This window comes from Trichoderma aggressivum (genome assembly GCF_033847375.1).
Source record: "Trichoderma aggressivum f. europaeum strain CBS 100526 chromosome Unknown scaffold_043, whole genome shotgun sequence".
Lineage (NCBI taxonomy): Eukaryota > Fungi > Ascomycota > Sordariomycetes > Hypocreales > Hypocreaceae > Trichoderma > Trichoderma aggressivum.
Genome location: NW_026946409.1, coordinates 68,420 through 87,970, shown reverse-complemented (window position 1 = coordinate 87,970; position 19,551 = coordinate 68,420). Strand labels below are relative to the sequence as shown.

The 19,551-nt window shown below is 51.2% G+C and overlaps 8 protein-coding genes across 8 annotated transcripts; 5 read left to right on the top strand and 3 right to left on the bottom strand.

Moving 5' to 3' along the window:
* Positions 1 to 1,290: 1,290 nt before the first annotated feature.
* Positions 1,291 to 4,223, bottom strand: Triagg1_8594 (uncharacterized protein; the record flags this gene model as incomplete). The annotated part of the gene is made up of 3 exons (XM_062903457.1): positions 1,291 to 3,884; positions 3,941 to 4,084; positions 4,160 to 4,223. The coding sequence occupies 3 exons, from the start codon at positions 4,221 to 4,223 to the stop codon at positions 1,291 to 1,293; spliced, it is 2,802 nt and encodes a 933-aa protein (XP_062752404.1).
* Positions 4,224 to 5,872: 1,649 nt separating this feature from the next.
* Positions 5,873 to 7,259, top strand: Triagg1_8593 (uncharacterized protein; the record flags this gene model as incomplete). The annotated part of the gene is made up of 3 exons (XM_062903456.1): positions 5,873 to 6,201; positions 6,280 to 6,509; positions 6,583 to 7,259. The coding sequence occupies 3 exons, from the start codon at positions 5,873 to 5,875 to the stop codon at positions 7,257 to 7,259; spliced, it is 1,236 nt and encodes a 411-aa protein (XP_062752403.1).
* A 2,201-nt stretch (positions 7,260 to 9,460) lies between these two features.
* On the top strand, positions 9,461 to 11,655 carry Triagg1_8592 (uncharacterized protein; the record flags this gene model as incomplete). The annotated part of the gene is made up of 4 exons (XM_062903455.1): positions 9,461 to 9,723; positions 9,933 to 10,861; positions 10,914 to 10,921; positions 11,137 to 11,655. The coding sequence occupies 4 exons, from the start codon at positions 9,461 to 9,463 to the stop codon at positions 11,653 to 11,655; spliced, it is 1,719 nt and encodes a 572-aa protein (XP_062752402.1).
* A 123-nt stretch (positions 11,656 to 11,778) lies between these two features.
* Triagg1_8591 (uncharacterized protein) lies at positions 11,779 to 12,498 on the bottom strand (the record flags this gene model as incomplete). Its single annotated transcript, XM_062903454.1, has 2 exons — positions 11,779 to 12,274; positions 12,446 to 12,498. The coding sequence occupies 2 exons, from the start codon at positions 12,496 to 12,498 to the stop codon at positions 11,779 to 11,781; spliced, it is 549 nt and encodes a 182-aa protein (XP_062752401.1).
* Positions 12,499 to 12,644: 146 nt separating this feature from the next.
* Positions 12,645 to 13,595, top strand: Triagg1_8590 (transcriptional regulator family: Zinc finger, MIZ-type; the record flags this gene model as incomplete). Its single annotated transcript, XM_062903453.1, has 1 exon — positions 12,645 to 13,595. The coding sequence occupies one exon, from the start codon at positions 12,645 to 12,647 to the stop codon at positions 13,593 to 13,595; it is 951 nt and encodes a 316-aa protein (XP_062752400.1).
* A 1,206-nt stretch (positions 13,596 to 14,801) lies between these two features.
* Triagg1_8589 (uncharacterized protein) lies at positions 14,802 to 16,501 on the top strand (the record flags this gene model as incomplete). The annotated part of the gene is made up of 3 exons (XM_062903452.1): positions 14,802 to 15,190; positions 15,241 to 15,465; positions 15,526 to 16,501. 3 exons carry the CDS (start codon positions 14,802 to 14,804, stop codon positions 16,499 to 16,501), a joined length of 1,590 nt encoding a protein of 529 aa, XP_062752399.1.
* Positions 16,502 to 16,679: 178 nt separating this feature from the next.
* On the bottom strand, positions 16,680 to 17,840 carry Triagg1_8588 (uncharacterized protein; the record flags this gene model as incomplete). The annotated part of the gene is made up of 2 exons (XM_062903451.1): positions 16,680 to 17,486; positions 17,586 to 17,840. 2 exons carry the CDS (start codon positions 17,838 to 17,840, stop codon positions 16,680 to 16,682), a joined length of 1,062 nt encoding a protein of 353 aa, XP_062752398.1.
* Positions 17,841 to 18,096: 256 nt separating this feature from the next.
* Positions 18,097 to 19,258, top strand: Triagg1_8587 (uncharacterized protein; the record flags this gene model as incomplete). Its single annotated transcript, XM_062903450.1, has 3 exons — positions 18,097 to 18,099; positions 18,266 to 18,303; positions 18,397 to 19,258. 3 exons carry the CDS (start codon positions 18,097 to 18,099, stop codon positions 19,256 to 19,258), a joined length of 903 nt encoding a protein of 300 aa, XP_062752397.1.
* Between the last annotated feature and the right edge of the window lie 293 nt (positions 19,259 to 19,551).

The window sequence follows — 19,551 nt, the reverse complement described above, 5'->3', positions numbered from 1 at the left end:
GTTTACACCAGGGTACAGTGTGTATATAATGGGCAACACCCCAGGTATTACAATTATGTGAAACGAAGGATTATTAGAAGAAGGTATCGTGTTACCTTGATTCTCAGTCTATCTAGCACCACTAGCATATCCAGTATCTCTAGCATTTCTCGTAAATGAAAAAAATATACCTCTATAGATGCTGCCTATCTATATACGTATAATAATAACTGCCCAGACATGAACACATTTCATAGCCTCCCTCCCTACCACAGTATATATAGTCCAATTTTAAAAATATTGCCACAACCAAGTAGCCACTCCCTTCTTAATAATAATAAAATAAAAGAGACATCAGAAGGAATCGCATCAATTAGTGTTGCGTACTAGAAAGAGAGAGAAACAAAATCTTCCATAGATGAAAGCTCCGGGAACAACACCTCTCTTCGCGTTCATTCATCCCATATAAAATAACCTTTCCCTCGCTTTTTGAAATTTTTTTTTTCTTTTTTTTTTTCGTTTCTTCTTCTCTACTTGTCTCCTCCTTCCATCTCTCGTCTTGCCCAGCACTGCACACCCTCCACGCAGCGCCCAATTTAAATAACAGGTGTGAAAAAAAAAGGGGGGGGGAGAAGCAAAAAGACACACAAATAAAGACAAAAAAAAAACAGGCGAAGAAGCTCCCTCCCAAGCGCACTATTCCCCCTTTTCCAACATTCTACTCCCTTCTCATCAAAGGTGAAGGGCATCGAGCAGGAGAAACCAATGTTGGAAATGGATGTTTGCAGCAGTCTGGTCCGGCGATTGTAACAGCAGTTAGCTCATATTAGCTGACTTTTCTTCCTCGCCAGAAGGCGGGCGAGTTTTGACGCATGCGAAAGAGGGAGAGAGAAAAACACAACAAGCGAAAGAATCAATAGATGGATATATAGACACGCTTCCCCCCTTTCAAGCAAGAAAATAAGTCGAGAGAGAAAGAAAAAGAAAAAAAGCAGAGAAGACAGCCCCAATCATCCCCAGAAAAAAAAAGGGAGATGGAGAAACAGAACAAAAGTATTAAAGTGTCAAGAGAGAAAAATAAGTGATCAAAGGTCTCATCATGGAGTCTTTCTCATTTGGCTGTCAAAGCCATTCTCATGTCAAATTTCCGAGTGTTTAAAAAAAATATTTCCTTCTGGCGAAACCGCCCTTCATGATACGTTTTGAGATTTCATTCCCCTCCTTTTTCAAAGCCCTTCCTCCGTCGTAACGCGCGTGCTCTTATGTGCTCAAGGGCGAGAAGGTTCGAGTCTTCTTCCGCCGTAGTGCGCTCTATGCACTCAAGGGGGAGAAAGTCCCGTCCTTGTCGCCGAAATTGACGTCCAAGCGAGCGCCGTCAATCTTGAGCGCCGCCAACTTGTCTGCGCCGGATGCACCACCATCCGCTTCACCGTCTTGTGTCGCCATCTGGGAGTCTTCAAAGCCCGGGGGGCGATGGCGCATCTGCTTCGCCTTGGCAAGGGATATTGTCTTTTGCTGATACGTGGTCGTGATGGGTTGGGTGTCATCCCGCTCGATTGTCGACTTCATCAAGGCAGCCATCCAGAGACGGCCCTGCTTGAGGTTTGGCACAGCAAAGTAGTGAACCGTCGGCTTGGTGAAGCTGACGCCCTTGGACAGGCCCGCTCGCGGTGGGACCAATTTGAAGATGAACATAGTATCGTCACCCTTGTCCACGCCTGCGCCATCATCGCCTGCGGGACTGCTGTGACTGCCTGGCATGCTTGGCCCGCCGGCCGCGCCAGTCAATGTAGCATGTAGGCCGGTCAGCCTCTCGTTATCGGCCGGCAGCACGCGGTGGAATGAGATGTCAATAAGGCCCTTTTCTTGGTCGTCGTCTTCAGAGTAGTAGTAGGCGAGTCGGCGTCCCTTGAGAACAAAGAATCGGGGCTTCCATGTCGTCATCAGATTGGAGCTCTTCTTCTTCATCCAGCCGTAGTAATCAGCATCCTTCATGGCCACCTGCGGCGGTATTTTCAATAAGCCCTGAGTGTAGGCGCTCGTTTCCTTCTTGCCCTTCTTTCCACCCTTCTTATTGCTCGGGGCCGTTGCCGTGACGGGACTCTTGAGGCCTTCGTGGGAGTCGAGATCGAGGCTTTGTCCCGCCGAAGCAGTGCTGGATCCTGTTCGCACGGGGGAGGGCAAGGGCGGCTCATTGGTCGATAGATCAGCCGAGCCCCCAGCCTTGGATCTCTCAAATGTAAGCTTATCCGAAATGGCTCGCATTGCTGGTCGAGTGGCTTTGCCGACCGGCTTGGTCATCGATGAGAGCCAGTCGGAGCCGAGGCCCTGGGCCTTGCCGACGATTGGCGATGATTCCGTCTGGGTAGGGCTGACTACAGTATCCAGCTTGGTGACGGCCGGAGCAGGTCCATCCTTGGCTGGGGGCGGCGGGCGAACAGAATCGGTCGTATTCGTGGAGGCGTTTCGTTTGTGGGGAGTCGGTTGGATGCCGTAGTATTTCTGAGCGGCAGATGGTGCTCCGTCCCGGAAAGAATCGACGCTACCGTATCTGGAGTGTCGGGAGAGGGCGGTTGCGCTACGTACTCTCTGCTCGTCGGCGTAGCTCTGCTGAGTCCCGTAGTTAGCGCTATCACGTTTCCGCAAGACATTGCGCTTCCGTCCATCTACCTCAGTGCCGGAAAAGTAGCCTCGGTCCAGCTCGACGGCCGAGTCCTGCAAATCTTGCTCGGATACGCCTAGCATTTCTTGTAGTCCCGTGGAGGAGAGCGGTCTTTGAGAAGTCTGCGAGACAGCGCCGCCCAGGGTCCAGTTTCGATCAAAGGAAGGCTGTTTCTTATGCACGCCATCACCGGCAGAGAGATTCGCGTTTGCCGATACCTTGGGCACCGTTGCATTGGAGCCTGGAAGGCGGAATTCGGTGGATGAGTGTCGTCGTGAGTGGTTGAGGTCCCGGATGGACGCTGCCGACGGCCGCTTGAGATGTGTACGTGATGGGCTCTCCTGAGTGCCATTTGTTGGGGTCATATGAGCGGCCGGAGAGGCCTTGTTAGATGACTGAGCCAGGGACAGGCGCCTAGCCTGGACGGAGGTGGGTCGTGATATTGAGTTCCCTGTCAGGGTGCTCGTTCGACTTCTCGTCCGTTTCGCGTCCTCGGATCCGCCATCGCTGCCGCGCGTATGCGTGGCGCGCCTTGAATCTGGCTCGTCGACACTAACCTCATCTTGGAGAGCCTTAATCTTCTGCCACGTTTTAAGGCGGCGGCCGACGGAGCCTAGGTCGAAATCCTTGATGAACAGGGAGCTCTGATCCATGCTCAATAACACTTCGCCGGAAATTTCCTGGTCCCTGAAAACTTCGCAGTGGTGCTTCTCCACGCCCTCGGTAAAGAGATATTCGGCCACGTCGTCTGGGGACCAGGCCTCCACCTCGGCGCGACTATGTACCGCCTCTTCTTCTTCGTCCGTTTCTTCTCCTTGGATATACGACATTCGGTGGTCAATCGCGACGCTATACTCGCTGCCGGAGTCTGTGGCGGCAGCGTTGCCATGACTGGTGCCTGGCGGTGACTGCAAATGAGTAATGTGCTCGTTGATAACGTTCAAAGTCTCATTGAGAAACTCGTCCTGTCCGGTGCTGTCAAGGCCGGAAACGGGGGATCCTGTGCCACCCAGACCAGACACAGGAGCTGATTCAGCCTTGGCCAAATGCGCTGGCAGAGCAGACGGCATTGCGCTTGAAGACAGAGGTACGGTAGATGTACTGGCCGACGCAAGATTATTCGCGGTGCCTTGGAGGGATGCTTCTTGTGTAACTTCCACCAAGGGTGACAGCGGCTGTGAGGCAACGAAGGCAGGAGTCGAGGTTGGGTTCGAAACGGCTCTTGGGTTCGGTCGGGTATAGACTAGCGAATTAGCCAGTTAGCAGAAAGATTCATCCATCAAGGGGAGGGCTACGCACCCTCGGGGAAGAGGCCAGTGTTGTTGTTCGCGACGTGGCGACCCAGAAACCATCCATCGCCGAACTCGTCGTCTCGTTCTAGCAACTCGACTCGGTCTCCCTTCTTCAGGCTCAGCTCATCGGAGCTGCGGGCAATAAAGTCGTCTGCATCAAGAAAAGGATTAGCGGTTGGAATCTCGGCGCATTGGCTTGCGGGGGAAGTAGGAAGAGAAGACGTACGAATGACCATCAAGACGTCGCCCACGTCGGGCCGGAGAGGCCCATCGTTTGCTCGCGACGCCATTGTCGAGGTGGTTTGGGGCGATTCGACACGATCCGATGCGAACGAACTCGATGGAGAGCAGGGTCGAGTCGAGTCGAGTCGAGTCGATGTCTTGTCTTGTCTTGTCTCTATCGTTGACCCGGCTCGCCACCCCTTTGAAGCCGCTTGGACCTCGTCAAGCTTCCGGGGACGGAGCAGGCGAGGGCTGGTACTCGGTGCGGGCAGTTCGCCTTGTGCGCCGTATTCAGCGACCAAGAGCAAGAGAGGCTGTGCCGACAGGATTGAAGCTCGGCTAGGGGATGATTGGACGGCCTGGTGGTTGAGGTCGGGTTGCAAGAGAGGACTTTAGCGTGCTGTGGTGCGATTGGGCGGGCTGGTTAGTGGGCGAATCGCAGGGGCGAACAAGATCTGGTAGGCCCGGTGCCAGAGCATGTCGCACCGAGTACGGAGTACCTGGCTGTACGGCCTCCCCCTCGGCGGCTAGCTGGTATCTTGTACCTGGGAATGGCACCGTGCGATATCGCGTAGCCGACACGGAGCATGGGAGGATATTTATAGAGGCGGGTTTCTCTTCGTATGTACAAGTACGGCATGTAAGGTATGGACGGGTCCACATGGGGGCTCGTATCTACTAACTCGCATGTGCTCTAGCAAATGGAAGCATTGATGGAGTGCATTGCAGGTGATCCATTGTTGTACGTGTATGTGTACGTGTACGGGGTGGGCTGGAGTGTGCGAGTATGGGGATTATGTCTCCTCACACTTGTGAAGATGATTGATGCTGTATGTTGGTAGCTGATAGTCACTCTACTACTATAGCTAAGGTAGATGGATATGGCGGTAGTACATCCGTCTTTGGATGCTGAATATCGCCTTTCGTATGAGCCTCTAAAGAACCCCGTACTGACTTGACCAGAGGCCAGTGTACAAAAACAGTTCAAAGCTGCGAGGTACCTATCCATAACAGCCTGGGATTCAACTTGGTAGCTTCGTGATGGCCTCGTCTATCAGCCACCCGCCTGATTGCGATTTCGACTCATCTGTCAAATGAGGAACAGTTTTAATTTGATTGCTGGGATTTCCATAAGCTTTCCACACCAAGTGAACCAACTTTTCGTAGTCGCCTTCTTTACGGTTCAGGGAATTCTTCAAGTTAGGCAGGCATGTGCTTGATTAAATACATTTACATTTCGTTCCATGATTCTTTCAGCCATTGCCCCTTACCAAAAGAAAGTGCTTATGAGCCTCGATTCGTAATCAGAACCTACCGTACCTACCCATCTTTACACATCACCTTGGCAACGAGCTTATAAAACCCCCAGCCGCTCCAGCTAGCCCTCTCGTCCGTCTATCAAACTCATCATCATTTTACTATCGACCGTCAGCACACTTGTCTACATATCTATCGAATCATTCCTCTTCTTGTCGTCGGTAAAGGCAACACTCTCCAGTCATCTGTTGATAAAGTGATATCAATGTCAACCGCCAGCAGGGCAACTTGGACCAATCTACCACCAGAGATCCGGACTTTGGTCTTGGAATCCTTGATAAAGAGAAGCAGCCGCGTCGCTCCCTATGCCACAGTATCGCGAGAATGGCAGACGGTTCTCGAAAAGCACACCTTTGCACGAATCATGTTGACACCTTATCGCCTCTTAAAATTCGGTCCAATGATGCATCGTAATCAGGCTCTCGTGCGCTACATATGGCTGTCTTTGGAACTCGAAACATACAATTGCGATGACTGTGGCATTGATAAGATCTGGGAGGTCAGTGATGGCGATTGTCTCCTAGTCACCACAACATTCATGGCACTGTTTACGATTCTCAGTGCATGGAAACCAAGCGGCGGCTTGGTGCTCGATATCAGTGTCTTTTCTCCTTCTGATGCAAGGCACTGGTTCAAATATCTGACCTTTATGCCTGATACTGCCTCTGGCGCGTCCCCTGACGAGTGCCGCCCTCGTCGAAGCCCAGATCATTTTCTGTTGCCCAGATGGTCCGACTAGGAGCACGGCTGGCTTGCTGGCAAGCGAGATTCTAACCCGATGCCCAATGCTTTTTCCAGAGTTTTCAGTGAGATTTTCGGCGAAGAGACATTCGATAACGATGAACAAGAAGAACAGTGGTGGCAGCAACTGCCAGCAGTTCCGGCAGTCACAGCCGTACTGCTGCGCCAACAAACCCGCCGACGATGGAAGCCGACAACCCTGAAATATATGTTTTCCCGGCTCCCTGGGCTTGAGGGTATTCACTACGAGCCTTGGATAGAACCGTTTGATCACCAACAGGGGGTGACAGATGGATGTAAGCGCATCAAGCCAATTCTTCCATCTTCGTCATGCTGACCGCAGGCAACCTCGTCTTTGGTGCAAGGTAGATTCCGTATCCCTTTTAGAATCGCTCGCTTCTCAACCACTGCGGAAGCTTGTGCTATTCGAGAACTTCAATCCGCTGTATCTTCCTGATTTCGGAGACTATAGCCCTGCTCGAGTCTCGACTCTCCAAGTCAGCCGCGCAGTCGCCAAGGCCAGTCTTGAGCTTGAGCACCTCTCAGCGTCGTTCATGGTGGATGCCGGCCATTTCTTCCAAGCTTGCGAGCCTTCCTGGACGTGGCCCAACCTGACTTGGCTTGCCATGACTTCAAGCCTACTTGGACCCGATGCGAGCCCGGTTGCGACGGACGACATGCTCATCGCAGCATCGGCGGCCGCCATCAAAATGCCAAAGCTTCAAGTGATGGAGATTTGGAACGGCCAGGAGGGACTGGCGGTGCTTTTCAGATATCAGAGGGCCAAGGAAAGGCGTCTTGCTACCATCCTCCGGAAAGGCACGCGGGAGGTTGCCCTGGGGTTTGCTGTCGTCACGGCTTGGGAAGACGTCGCACGGGAGCATGGTTGCCCCGGATGCAAGATTGTTACGGAGTTGGTAGATTTTGGCCTTGTTCGGTCACATGGCGACGCAATCCATCAGTTGCAGCTTTCGAACCCCGTTATTCGGCCTGTTTCGTTGTGGCAGATGCGGTGGGAACACAAGATTCTGGCGGGAGCGTCCTAATGAACTGATGACTTGGAATCTTTCAACAGCGGGTAACCTCGTCATCAACTTCAGTTTGTCATCCCATAAGTCAACATTATTAACAGTCAGCTCTCCCTTATGTATATACAAATTGCTCAGAGATGGATGAAGCTGCTTTGGCCGAACCCGAGGTGGAATACCCGGCCGAGCCCCCAAGGACGATTGGAATCCAACCTCGACTGCCATCTTGGTCGCCTTACAGCCGCCGTGTCTGTGTCCCCACGTCCAACATTGATTGGGCGGCTGCTTTCATTTCCAGCCGTACCAATGTGATACCAGCAAGACCTGGTAGCCACTCCCTTGCATGTGCTACTCCGCAATGATGCCGGCCCTGATACTCGCCCAAGGGCCGGGTTGAAAGCCAGCAATGTCGAGCCCGCCAGCCTCGGCACAGTGTACGGGATGTTCTGACTCTCTATACAAAGCCTGGAGCAGCTCTCTTCTGGCCCCTTGTCGCTTCGAGTTCCCCCCGCCCTCCTTGTTAGTGAACCGACTGTTTACGAGTACATACGCGGACAATGGCGCAGCGGCTTCATGCAAAACCGGGCTACTGCACTCCGTGCTGGACACAGTGTCTTAAAACCACCTCAGCTGTCTGTTTTAGCGGCATGCAGGCGCTTAGCCACGCCCATGCAAAAAGCCCCCCTGGCCATGTAAGGCCGCTTACAGCAAACGACTAGCAGTCTGAGAGATCCACGGACACATGTACCCGGCATGACTAATTCCACCCGGTTGCCAAACGTCAACTTGAGAGATGCTTGAGATTGACACTCGCGAGGTACATCCATGTACGAGCTGCATGGGCTACGACTTTGAGATGTGGTGGAGTTGGGCATGAGGAGCATGTGTATGTACATGTGCGTACATGTATGTGGTGTCAATGAGCATGGATTGGGACTTTTAGGTAGAGAGCCGGCATGAACCCTGGCATAGAGCTCATGTAGTAATATGCGTTGCTACCTAGCAAGTATTATTCATGTCTGATATAAGTCGAGGCAGCATCACGAACCCGGGATGCTTCCCTCTCGTTTGATTCGTCTGTAGGGTCCTCCCGTCATTAGCGACTACGAGTACAAGAGCAAAGAGGAAACACAAGGCAGCCAAGACACAATCCCTGCCATGGATACGCCACCATGCATCTTGCTCGACCTCTTTCATTTCAGAGGGCTCCCTTTGTGTAACGTCGCCTACCGGCATACATGCGGTGGTGTTCAGGTGGCCGTTTGGTGCGGGAAGCTGGCTGGTGGAAGCAATGCTCCGTCTTGTACATGTATAGAGAGGGCTTCGGCATACATAATGTAATGTACATACATACACGGTACAAGCTGCTGCAACTGACATTTGATGGAAGACATCATTATATTCTCCGTCTCATGCCACCCCGTCTCGAGCAGCCGGACTACATACATGTACATACACACCTGTACAGGTTGGATATAGAAGCAACTAGAATGTCTCGCGCTCCTCAGATGCATGAGCAACAGACTGCATGCTGCCCTCACCGCTCCAACACGCATGCTTCCCAGTCCCAGGCCCAGTGCCTGTGCGTTCTCACAGGAGCCGGATGTTTGTCTCGCTGCATGGCTTGCTGTGGCTGCATGGAAAAAGGAAAAAAAAAAAAAAGAGGGAGTGTGACAAACAGTGCATGGGACTGGGAATCCCTGCAAAGTCGCTTTCAGCTCTGTCATTGCGAACACGTCGGCACAGGCAGCCCGCTCAGGATGGCAAGATAATGTCCTGTCAAAAAGCTCCGCGGTGGCGCTCTGCTCTATCATGGATGGGTGGTTGGCATGAGGCGGCACGATCGCATCTTAGACATGTATGTACATTGCTACCAGGTATCTGGGTATAAATACAGGTATACGGATCCTTTCGTGCTCAAATGTGTTCTCTCTCCTTCTCCTTCTCTCCTCCTCTTTACCTTACACGGCTCGTCTCATGTACATTGTCCTGATTTTGAATGTGACTTGCTCCCACCTCCTGCTTCTGGTATACATGTACCAATCCATCCAACTCACGACTACATACTAGTGTTGCTGCAAGGATCCATCTGCCAAGGTAATACTACAGTCAGTCCAACTATATCCGTCTATTCCCAAAGGCTACATGTACGTTATGCTTTGCGGGGCCTCAACTAACAGTCGCTTCCCGCCAACAGACTCGACTCTCAACCAACCGTCATGCCTCCAAAGCCCGGGGCCAAGCAGATTCGCAAGCCGGCACCGCGGAGGCGCAAGCCCAACACCATCAACCTGCAGCTGGCAGTTGGTCAAAGCATGGATTATACGGCTACTGCCGTCAATCCTGGTGCTACTTCTGCCATGCCTCCGCCCTTCCTCGCTCCCGTCGTGCCTGGTTCCGCGTTGGCACGAGTCTCAGAGGCACCCATGGCACAAGAATACGTAGACCCGTATACTAGATTGCCCCCTTCTTCTTCCCATAGGTACGAGCCAAGTCTGGCATTTCACACATTATTTGGCCCCTTTCCCATTTCCTTGTCTTCTTCTGTCTTGCTTCTTCTTCTTCTTCCTTATCAATAGAGTCTTCCCTCACCCTTGGCCTTTTCCTTTGCCTCTAGCACCCAACAGAGCTCGTGCCATTTTGGAATCCCCTTTTTATATCTGCTAACAGGTCTCTATGTGTGCCAAATAGCACTTCCTCCGTGTTGCCATCTCCGTCTCTCACAGATGAAGCGAGTCCGGCGTCGGCTCACGCTCCAGCCGAGCCATACGAACAACCAACGGCGGCCTCCACAGGAACAGCAATGGCGTTGCCTTCGATTCATGAAAGCATAAACTATCAAACCACGAGTAGCCAAGACGGTGCCGTCCAAAGACCAGCCCAGGAATTGAATCAGCCCGCGAAAGAGCCGGTTCCTCTCCATACAACCCTGATGTGGGCCATCTCCGTGGTTCGACTGCGAGTCCAGGACATCAAAGATGGCAAATTCCCGGGCAACGATGCCGAGCAGAATCGATGCGGCATGCTGCTATCAGCTTGCCACGATTTGGATCCCGTTTTCCTTATTGTCCATCAACAGTGCTCCTGCTGGAAGTTGGATAGAAAGGCAGCATATGCCACCTTGTTCCCCATTCCTCCTGAGCTCATCGACGTAGCCTTTAGTGAGCTCTGTACCGTCTTTATCGACGATAGGCAAATAACCGACCCTCATTGGCAATGGTTCTCCAATTTCCCTGGGTTTAGAAACGTTGTTGGCCTTGACCGAGTAAATATCCAAGCCAAGGACTTCATCGCCACGTTTGCCATGAACTGGCCAATCTTGAAGAGATGTCTCCTATCTCAGCTGATGCCACCAATGGCACATCAGATCCGCGAGGAGCTTAGATGCGTGTCAAACTCCATCGCCAGTGCACTATTCAAGCGCATCCGCAGAGCAATCGGGGTTCCAGACGGTCCATTCTCCGCCAAGATCAACCATCTCTTCACCATGGACAATCGCCAAGAGCTCGTCTTCGAAGAACAGAGCGTGCCGCAGGAAGAGGTGGATATAATTCGCAGTACCATGCTGGCGACCTACAGGGGAATCGTCCAAGAGGCCCTGGACCAAGATCATCCGCCAGGTGAGTCAGTGTCCAACTTTTAGGACGGGGGTTGACGACATGAGGCTGACAGTTGTGATTGTGTGTACATGTAGGTGCTGTATCAGCCGCGCCAGCTGCCAACGTGAATCCATCCCACAGAATGCCACCACTTCCCTCATTCAATCACGCCAACATCAACGCAAACGCAAATACAAATATTCATACGCTGGCCGCACCGCCTCAGCAACAGCCGCCTTCACAAGATCCTGCTCAGTGCCAAGCGCCTGATACCATGAACAATCAACCTCACGCAGCTCCTTCGCGGCCTCCTCACCAACGAGCCCAGCATCTTGAAGACTCTCAGCCCGCAGCGACTTTCAAAAACCAGCCTCAGCTTCCCCAACTTCGACCTCAACTTCCAGCTCAATCTCAGCCCCAACTTCCAGCTCGACCTCAGCCTCAGCCTCAGCCTCAGCATCCGCTTCCACCTCGACCTCAACTTCCACCTCGGGATCAGCATCAGCATCAAGCTCAAGCTCAAGCTCAGCTTCCGCCTCAACCTCAAAATCAGCATCAACCTCAACTTCAACCTCGAATTCAACCACATCGGCCTCGACTTCCACCTCCACCTCCACCTCAACATCAACATCAACCTCAACCTCAACCTCCACCTCAAACTCAAACTCAACATCCAGTTCAGCCTCAGCATCAACTTCCACCCCAGCCTCAACCTCAACTTCAACCTCAACATCAGCAACAGCCTAGGCTCCAGCCCCAGCCTCAGCCCCAGCCCCAGCCCCAGCAGTCCGGTCTGCGATATCCAAGTGGTGTGATTAACAGCCAACAAACCTCGCATCCTTTGATAGCCCCAAGACCACCAAGGCAGCCCGTCCCTGAGCATTCGAACCTACTCCCTCCGATGATCGCACCGCCAAATGATACGGAATTAACACCTCCTACAGCCATGCCCCAGCAACAGCCGAGCCACGCCCACGGTTTTCCTTCTCCTCTTCCTCCTCCTCATCACCAACAACCCCCTCCTCCTGCTGCTGCCCCTTACCACCAAGGCCATCAGTACCAGCATCAACGTCAGCATCAAGATCCTCGCAACCCCCCTCACAATTACGGCCACAGTCAGAGTCTCGACGCCCGGCAAATGCAGCATCCTCTTCAAAACACGCAGGCCCTTTTGCCATCCCCATGGTCACGAGAGCAGCAAGTCCAGACGCAGGGCGGCGGTGGCCGCCAATATCAGACACCGCCACCCCTGCTGCCAAACAGTCCATTTCGACCCCTATCTCATCCACAATATCATCACCATATGCCTCCAGCACAGGTTGCGCAAGCTCCTCAGCTTCCACCGGCATCCCACATTCTTCAAGCCCCTTGGACGCCTCAGCCTCACCAAGTTTCTCGGACTTCTCAGCCCCAAATGGCGCCGCAACCCCAACCCTTCATGACACCTCAACATCATCAGCATCAGCAGATTCACCACGCCACTGCACAAATGCTTCAGGCATCCGGGATGCACTACATGCAGCCGCAAATGCTCCCCCAAAGTCAATATTTACCGTCTACATGGTCGCCCGCCTCAACACGCAGTCAGCCTCATCCTCACTTCACCAGTCATCCTCTCTCGTCCCGTGATTATCCTCAAAGTCCACATGATTGGACATCTGTTCGAGCAGGCCTCCACTTGGCTCGTTTGCGCAGCCCTCGGAGAGCTCCCTCAAGTCGAGGTCAGAGCCCTAGTGCGGAGAGGACTCGTTACTATCAGTTTTTCTCAAAGTTCATCTTGGAGCCAACAGAAATCCGGCCATACATGGGGGTAACCACCTTGGAATTTAATATTTCGCAGGAAGAGTTGGATAGACTCTCCCTTACCACTCTATCATCTGAATCTACTGATGATGAGCCCATATATGACGTACCTGTGAGTCGACATTTTAACAAGTCTCATCGATACCGCATTCGCTTGTGCGAAAGTCGCAGCCGAGAGGGACAGCCGGCCTTTGATCCAGCCACATGGTCTCGAACTCCGACCTACTGGCCACCTCACTTCTTTGCCTCGTTTAATGATGAAATAATTCAAGTTCGTCGTAGGCAACACTTTCATCACGATTTGCCTATCGAACTTACCGACTCCCTGGTCGAAGGCAAGAATACAATCAAAGTGAATTTGCCATACTTTTCTCAAAACCTCAAGAAAGACATTGCTTACTTCATGGCCGTGGAACTTGTAACGACATTAAATCACAGCTCTGTTCGGGATCTGGTGATCTCTGGGCCACATACCACTGTAGAAGCAACCAAATACGAGATAAGCAGGCGGCTACAGAGACTAGAGACTGATGAGATTGTCATTGAGAGTGATACTTGGATATTCTCGGTGACAGACATAATTAGTTCTAAGCTCGTCGATATCCCCGTCCGAGGCCGCGAGTGCCGCCATCTCGAGTGCTTTGATTTGCAAAATTGGCTGGACTCGCGTCCAACCAAGTGGTCGCAGGATGAGGGTGAGCCATCAATAGTTGACTGCTGGGCTTGCCCCTTGTGTGGTATGGATGCCCGGCCTTGCAGTCTTATGGTGGACGATTTCTTGGTTGAAATCAAGAACAAGATCCTGGAGAGCGGGAAGAGTAACGTCAAAAAGATTGAGATGCGTGCCGATGGCACCTGGTCTCCCATAGAAGAGCCTGATGATGATGGGTCGTCAGATAGGGATGGCGCCCAGCGGAAATTATCAGGACATGGAGCGCCATTGGGACAGTAAATGAGACGAAGATGATGTTGACAGTTTATATATCACCAACTGTATTGGGAAATGTACGACCATATGGGCATGGGGGGGGGGGCAATTTGTCTGAGTTAGAACGATGCGAGGACTGTTAGAGTCGTGATACGGCAAGGGAACGAAGCATGAGCGGTGTAGTTTTTTTTTAGTCAAATTTCATTGAATATAGCTTCAGATGTTAGGTCAATTCAGATTGGAAGCCGTTTTATGGAAGCTCTTGAACCTGTTGTTTATATACGTACGTATCCATCAATGTGAAGGCTCCAGAGTTTCACATTGGTTCTGGGGTTGTTCATTAGCAAGGTTGGTTAATTTATTCATCACGCATATATATATATATATATATATTGGCTAGCCATAGAGCAATAATACTAGAACCTGCCGAGAGAGATAAGTCAGAAAAGCAAAGAAGAAATGAGAAGAAGAACTTTTGCGCACAAGGTATGGCTTCCAGCTATTGGTATAATTTGAAGGCGAGGTTACAGCAGGTGCATTTACGTGCGCTCAACTCATCAAATGCTGCTTACGCTGGAAAAGACTAGAGTCCGCCGAAACTCTTCCAGCTGTAAATTCAGCGCTTTCACTCCACCAACCCCGCCAAGATATCATCGCTGGGTAATGACTGAAGGCTTTCAAGTCCCCCAAGACAAAAAAAAAAAAAGAACACAAAACAAGTCAATGGTCCAAATATGCTGTAACCAGTAACAGTTCATCCAAAGCATGAGCGTCTTCCTAGAGACGTCGAGATCGCAGAGCCCTCCGCGGCGACGCAGAGCATGTGAGCAATGCTCCAAAGCCAAGGCAAGGTGCCATTTTCAAGCTTCGAATTCATCCTGTGAAAGGTACACGTGGGCCAATGCCATGTTTTACTTGATATTTGCTTACTGTTAGAATATATTAGATGCAGTCAGTTGGCAGTGAGTTGTACAGAACAGGCCCGTCGGAGCTTGAGAAAGCCGAGGCAGATCAGAATGTATGATAGGTTCATTCTCTCCTATGAGATAGACACGTAGCTGGCATTGGCTGACGTGGTACATTGTATCAAGGATACATAACAAGGACTATGGAGAACAGCGGATGACCATCTCACCATCGAGAATTCCGAATGGGGACGAGTTTCCGAAACAAGGCAACGGATCAAATCCTCACAGCTCATCGCTCATCACAACCTCATCTATAGGTACAATGGACGTTTCAACATATACATCAGTCTCAGACACGGATGAAAGAGCAGACCTTAATAGTCTGAAAGCAAACCGTCTACTACAAATCTCTGAAGAAACGCAACTATTTAACATCCCATGGCCACAGGCAGATGAAATCCTGCATATATTCCAGCAAAAATACTACCATCATTTTCCGTTTGTCGTCCTAGAGAATGGAATATCCGCCCGTCGGCTAGAACAGCGGAATACATTCACCTTCAAGGCAATCATGATAATTGCCACGCCGTTACCGTGGCTCATAACGACAGCGATGAAGGATGACTTCTTTGCTCATCTCGGCCAACGTCTGTTTACTGAGAAAGATTTTGACTTGGATCTCCTACAGAGTATCTTACTTTGCATAGCTTGGTACGTATCAATGTCTCCGTCTATGGCGACTACGAAGTTGACAAGCCTAGGGCTGATATATGCGATCTGAGCAATCACCAAATCACGAATCTCACACATATTGCACTTGGATATGCTCATTATCTAGCAGCTTCAGGGAGGTCATTTGACGCTTCTCAGTCCGGAAATATCCCTCTCGTCAGCATCTCCTCCTCGCAAAGATCAGCTATGCTTCCTCAAAGCGGCGCTATTGACGCCCGCAGAGCGTTTCTGGGGTGCGTCAGTGTGCTTTCAGCGTAAGTTGCATGAACCAGGCAATCAAAGTCGAACATTCTTTATTAACTCTGACGATGTAGAGATTCGGTCCGTTTTGGTCGGCAAAATCCCCTCAACAACTCCTACGTAGATTTGTGTCGCAGCTTGCTCAGGCAACATCCCGAATGTCCCACGGATTTTGTCCTAGAGCGATATGTGAGATTGATGCAGCTGAGTGACAAGATATCTGAGGCTTTTCACACCAATACCCGTCATGATGGAACGGAAGCATATCTTACTCTGGTTAAGGAGACTGCTCAACGGCTTCGCCCCGAGTTGAATAACATAATTGAGTCCTTGGGTTTCGATCAACAACAGTTTCGTTGGCCGTCCATTGGAAACGTTGGCAGCCATGAGAAATCTTTTAGACTGGCTTATAACTACCTTTTAGCCCGGCTCTATGAACCTGTTACACGCTTTGAACCGGCCGCGAGAGAAGTAGAAGATGCGCCGCTCGAGCTGTGGCACCTGTGCTTGACAAACTGCATGTCTGCAACTAAAGCATATTTTGAGAATCTTCTCGTAACCCGTCCTGATGGCTGGTATTCTTATCAATCTACGATTGCTACGAAGCCGATTATATTTGTAATGACCCTTGCTGCTCGCCTTCATTTGATCAAGGTTCCGGGTTGGAATGCCAAACTAGCACATCTCGAATTTGATCTTTCCTCCATGGTAGATCGTTTCGTTTCTCACTTGGAGGAAGCTGAAGAGGCGTTGAAACAAGATATGGAGAAGTTTGCCAACAGCATGAAAGCGAATCTCGAACCGGCAGAGATGATGAATTCCAAGAGATTAGCACAACTAGCCAAGAAAGCGAAGAGTGTCAAAGCGTGGTATGAAGCGGAGAGGAACCGAGTGGTAACAAATGAGCCCTTTGATGATGGAGCAAGAGGTCCGGCCATCATAACCGAGGATGAGAAATTGGGAAGCGAAGTTTGGTGGCCTCATTATCCACGGTGGTTTAATGGGCTGTATGAGAATTCTGCTTGGAATTTTGACGATGTAGGGAGCTGATGGGCAACAGTGGTAGCTATAGCATGGCCAGTTGTATGTCCTTAAGCGTATATTCCATGAGCCGTCAACTGTTCATTAATGGGAAGGAAGAAGAATCATCTAGTATTAGCGTCTATTTAGAAACAAAGGATCAAAATTCTTGCTGATCTTCATGTCGCTGGTGGTGGCATTAACATCGTCATATCTTGGCCCGTGGCCCGTAGTTCGGTTTGATGGGTATCTTTGGATGCGGCCCCTCGAGCGTCAGCCCTGTAATCTTCTCCAGCTCTTCAACCGCCTCGTAAGTTCTCCCCAAGGGAACCTTGATTGTGTTGAAGCCTTGTTTGCGAGCTTCTTTCAAGTTCTCGCCAATGTCATCCAGAAAAACAACGTCCTTTGGCGAAATTCCGGCTTCCCACCCTTTCCCCTGGTGTCGTGGGTCGTTTGCGTTCTCCTTGGCAAAAGCATTGAGCTTCTGTAGGGCGAGCTGATACATTTTCGGGTCTGGCTTGCGGATACCAACATGGGCCGATGATATGAATATGTCGAATATCTGGCGAACAGGCTCGTCAAAGAAGTCTTCCTGGTACAATTTGTGACCTTGTGGGAAGATGACCGTGTTGCTCAGAGCTGCCAGTATGTACTTTCCACTAGCTCTGAGCTTTTGAAGTGCTGGGAACATCCAAGGGTCATACGCGTCTGGGCCGGATCCAGACATCATCTCGTTGAACAGCCATTTGCCATCAATGTCTGGCAACGGGGGGATTTCCTTGGCTAGGCGAGGATCCTTTGCCAGTTGTGTCTTGTAGAATTCCTCCCATCGCTTCTGCACATGGAGGTCTTTGGTAAACCCTTCGAAGAAAGCGTCATCCATAGGGATCTGCCCACGTTCAATCTGTTGCCAGAATCCCGTAGGACCAGACTTGGAGATGGAGTAGTTCACCCAGCCGGGCGGGATTCCCAAGCCAAGCTCATAATCTAGGATAACTTGAAAGGGGGATTTAACCTAAGCACATTAGTAATGGAGGAGGAAATCGCATGCACGTATTCGCGTGTAAGAGAGTAAATGCGAAGCGGTTGACTCCCCAAGGGATACGCAACTTACACAAACACCGCCAATATCAAACAGTAGGACTTTGGGCTTTAAACCATCCATCTCGGCGTCAATTGCTTCCAATATTTGACCAACAGAATAACTCTCCGGGTCCATTGCAAGAATACAAACAAAGAGCGGAGTCACTGCATCTTTCAGGACGAAATGGCGGCTCTCAGCATCCCCAGCTTCAAACAGTTGCCGGTACCTCGGTTCGCGCTCCACACGCGCCAGAATGGCGATAAGATAAGAACGCATGCACCCCATGCTCTACAAGATTACATAAGTCTGATTTCTTTCTTGGTCCAGGGGTCGTGTCAGGTGATTCGTCCCCAACCCAGCTTCCCACAGGGCGATTCGTCCCCAACCCGGCTGTCCACAGTGTGGAACTAGGCGAAGCAGTAGCGCACGAGAAATTTTAGGGCTTCAAAAATTAGCCCACCAAGATTTCCTCCTCTATCCTCATCATCAAATTTCATCAGTTTGAGGAGCAAGCCAGCCATCGCCAGGCACCACCGTCAAAATGGTAAGTTGGGCCCATCGTTGAAATCTCAGTCATGGAGATGCTTCAACCGCAAAATGAGGCAGAAATGCCGTCAATTGCTCGTGATTGAGAGTCGTCGCAAGTAGCTTCGGAAGGAACACGAGCATTCTGAAGCGCAAATTGCTGACTCGGGGATTTTTTGTGACAGCCTTTCCAAAAGCTCTCCAAGAACAGCGCGTACTACAGGTTAGTTATCCTCGCATTGAATTCAATCTTTAGAGATGCTCTGGGTGCATGATCCGATGGAATAATGTATAGCTAACTTTATTTCAACTATAGCCGCTACCAGACCAAGTACAAGCGCAGACGTGAGGGCAAGACCGACTACTACGCCCGTAAGCGCCTCATCACCCAGGCCAAGAACAAGTACAATGCTCCCAAGTACCGCCTGGTCGTCCGCTTCACCAACAAGGACATCGTCATGCAGATCGTCAGCTCTGAGATCTCCGGTGACAAGGTCCTGGTCGCTGCCTACGCCCACGAGCTGAAGGCCTACGGCATCAACCACGGTCTGACCAACTGGTCTGCCGCCTATGCCACCGGTCTCCTGATCGCCCGCCGTGTCCTGACCAAGCTCGGCCTCGACAAGGACTTTGTCGGTGTTGAGGAGGCTGACGGTGAGTTCACCCTCACCGAGGCCGCTGAGACCGACGATGGCGAGCGCCGCCCCTTCAAGGCCTTCCTTGATGTTGGTCTTGCCCGTACCTCCACCGGTGCCCGTGTCTTCGGTGCCCTCAAGGGTGCCTCCGACGGCGGCATCTTCGTCCCCCACTCCGAGAAGCGATTCCCTGGTTACGACCTGGAGAGCAAGGAGCTGGACGCCGAGACCCTCCGCAAGTACATCTACGGTGGCCACGTTGCCGAGTACATGGAGACCCTCGCCGATGACGATGAGGAGCGCTACAACAGCCAGTTCTCCAAGTACATTGAGGACGATATCGAGGCCGACGGTCTCGAGGACCTCTACACCGAGGCCCACAAGGCCATCCGTGAGGACCCCTTCAAGAAGGTTGAGGGTGAGAAGAAGACCAAGGAGGAGTGGAAGGCCATTTCCCTGAAGCACAAGACTCACAGACTGTCCAAGGCCGAGAAGGCTGCCAACGTGCAGGCCAAGATCCAGAAGATCCTGGCTGATGAGTAAAAAGGGGAACTTGGGCAGGTTGCGATTTGATTCTCGATATATTGGGTCTGGAGTTACAGGAATGAAAGGGTCGGTCCTCATGGTCAAAATGAATGAAAAGATACCTTCCAATCCGGATCATAGATCCATTGTTTCGTGCATTACCTTGTCCGACCTCGATCGCAAGTGACGTGTACTTGAATGTAGTCATGTCCAGGCGGCGTAATAGTAATAATTACTCCTTGGTACCTGAAATTTTACTAGGCCGGATTGTATGTGTGGTGGCCAACTCGCAAAGAACAATTGGTGACTAC